The following is a 1,056-nucleotide window of genomic DNA, read 5'->3' on the forward strand; positions in this document are numbered from 1 at the left end:
CGAAACGAGAGACGTCGTCGGAAGACGCTGCTGCAGCCCATTTACTCCGGGTGTCACTCGTTACCCAACCGATCAAGTGTAACGTCAACTTGATGTTTCTTCTCGATGTGGTGGCGGTGTTTTCTCGTCCTGTAAACGTAGACTTGTCGGGGCTTGAGCACAGTGCGTGGAAGCGAGCGCAGAGTCTGCAGCGATACAGTACGGCTCAGTTGCGGGATGCCATAGCTCGAAGAACAAAGGTAGACGTGCGCTTGGATGTGATATCCCCATTGATCAACATTATACAATCGCCGCCATCGGACACTGGAATTCCTATTGGAGACGAAGTGAGTTTGCTGGTTTTCCTGGGTCATTTGAAGGCGCAGACGAAGCACCCGGGTGATAATTATGAGGAAGGTGGCGTTTCGAGCGACTTTGGAGAAACGGAATCGCCTGAAAGTCGGAAGACTGGTGTTACTACGCCCGAGGAGAGTCTTTATGATGTCCTGGAGATCAGTATCTCGGGGATTGAAGTGCAAATTATCGATGGGAGAAACAACGGTATTGTCCGAAACGTTTTCCGCATGCGAACTCAATCAGGCAAGAGATCCTCGTGGCACTATCTTCTCAAGAAAACCTCTTTGGCGTTCAGTTTTTACATGAGCGTCACGCCTGACGATCCCAGTGTTCCCCTTCTGAAGCTTTTTGGAGGCGTCGACAGCGTTAATTTGAACTTGTCGGCTACAAGTTTCCGCTCTTTGATGCAGCTACTCCACTCGTTCGGGGGCAACTTTTCAGCTCACGCGCAGCGGCGTCTTGACACGCAGGCTGCCACTGTAGTTGATATAGCAAGCCTTCCTTCGACACGAATCGGACAACAGTCGGCAGGGACGCCACAACGTAGCAAGCCGAAGCTCGTACGCAAGGTATCCTCCTACGTAAAGCCTGGAGCTGTTGCTCTGTCCAGTAGCGGCTCAAGTGGGAGACCTGCTGCGTCGGAGAACAGCCCCTATCTCGGTTTAGCCAGAAAGATCCAACTCGAGCGGAAGACAACACTCGGCGAAAAGGACATTGACG

At 52.1% G+C, this 1,056-nt stretch overlaps 1 protein-coding gene across 1 annotated transcript; it reads left to right on the forward strand.

The window, feature by feature from the left end:
• Window positions 1-92: 92 nt before the first annotated feature.
• Window positions 93-1,054, forward strand: PITG_19906 (uncharacterized protein; the record flags this gene model as incomplete). Its single annotated transcript, XM_002895624.1, has 3 exons — window positions 93-401; window positions 468-957; window positions 1,011-1,054. 3 exons carry the CDS (start codon window positions 93-95, stop codon window positions 1,052-1,054), a joined length of 843 nt encoding a protein of 280 aa, XP_002895670.1.
• Window positions 1,055-1,056: the final 2 nt, after the last annotated feature.

This window comes from Phytophthora infestans, genomic scaffold, assembly GCF_000142945.1.
Source record: "Phytophthora infestans T30-4 supercont1.147 genomic scaffold, whole genome shotgun sequence".
Taxonomy (NCBI): domain Eukaryota; phylum Oomycota; class Peronosporomycetes; order Peronosporales; family Peronosporaceae; genus Phytophthora; species Phytophthora infestans.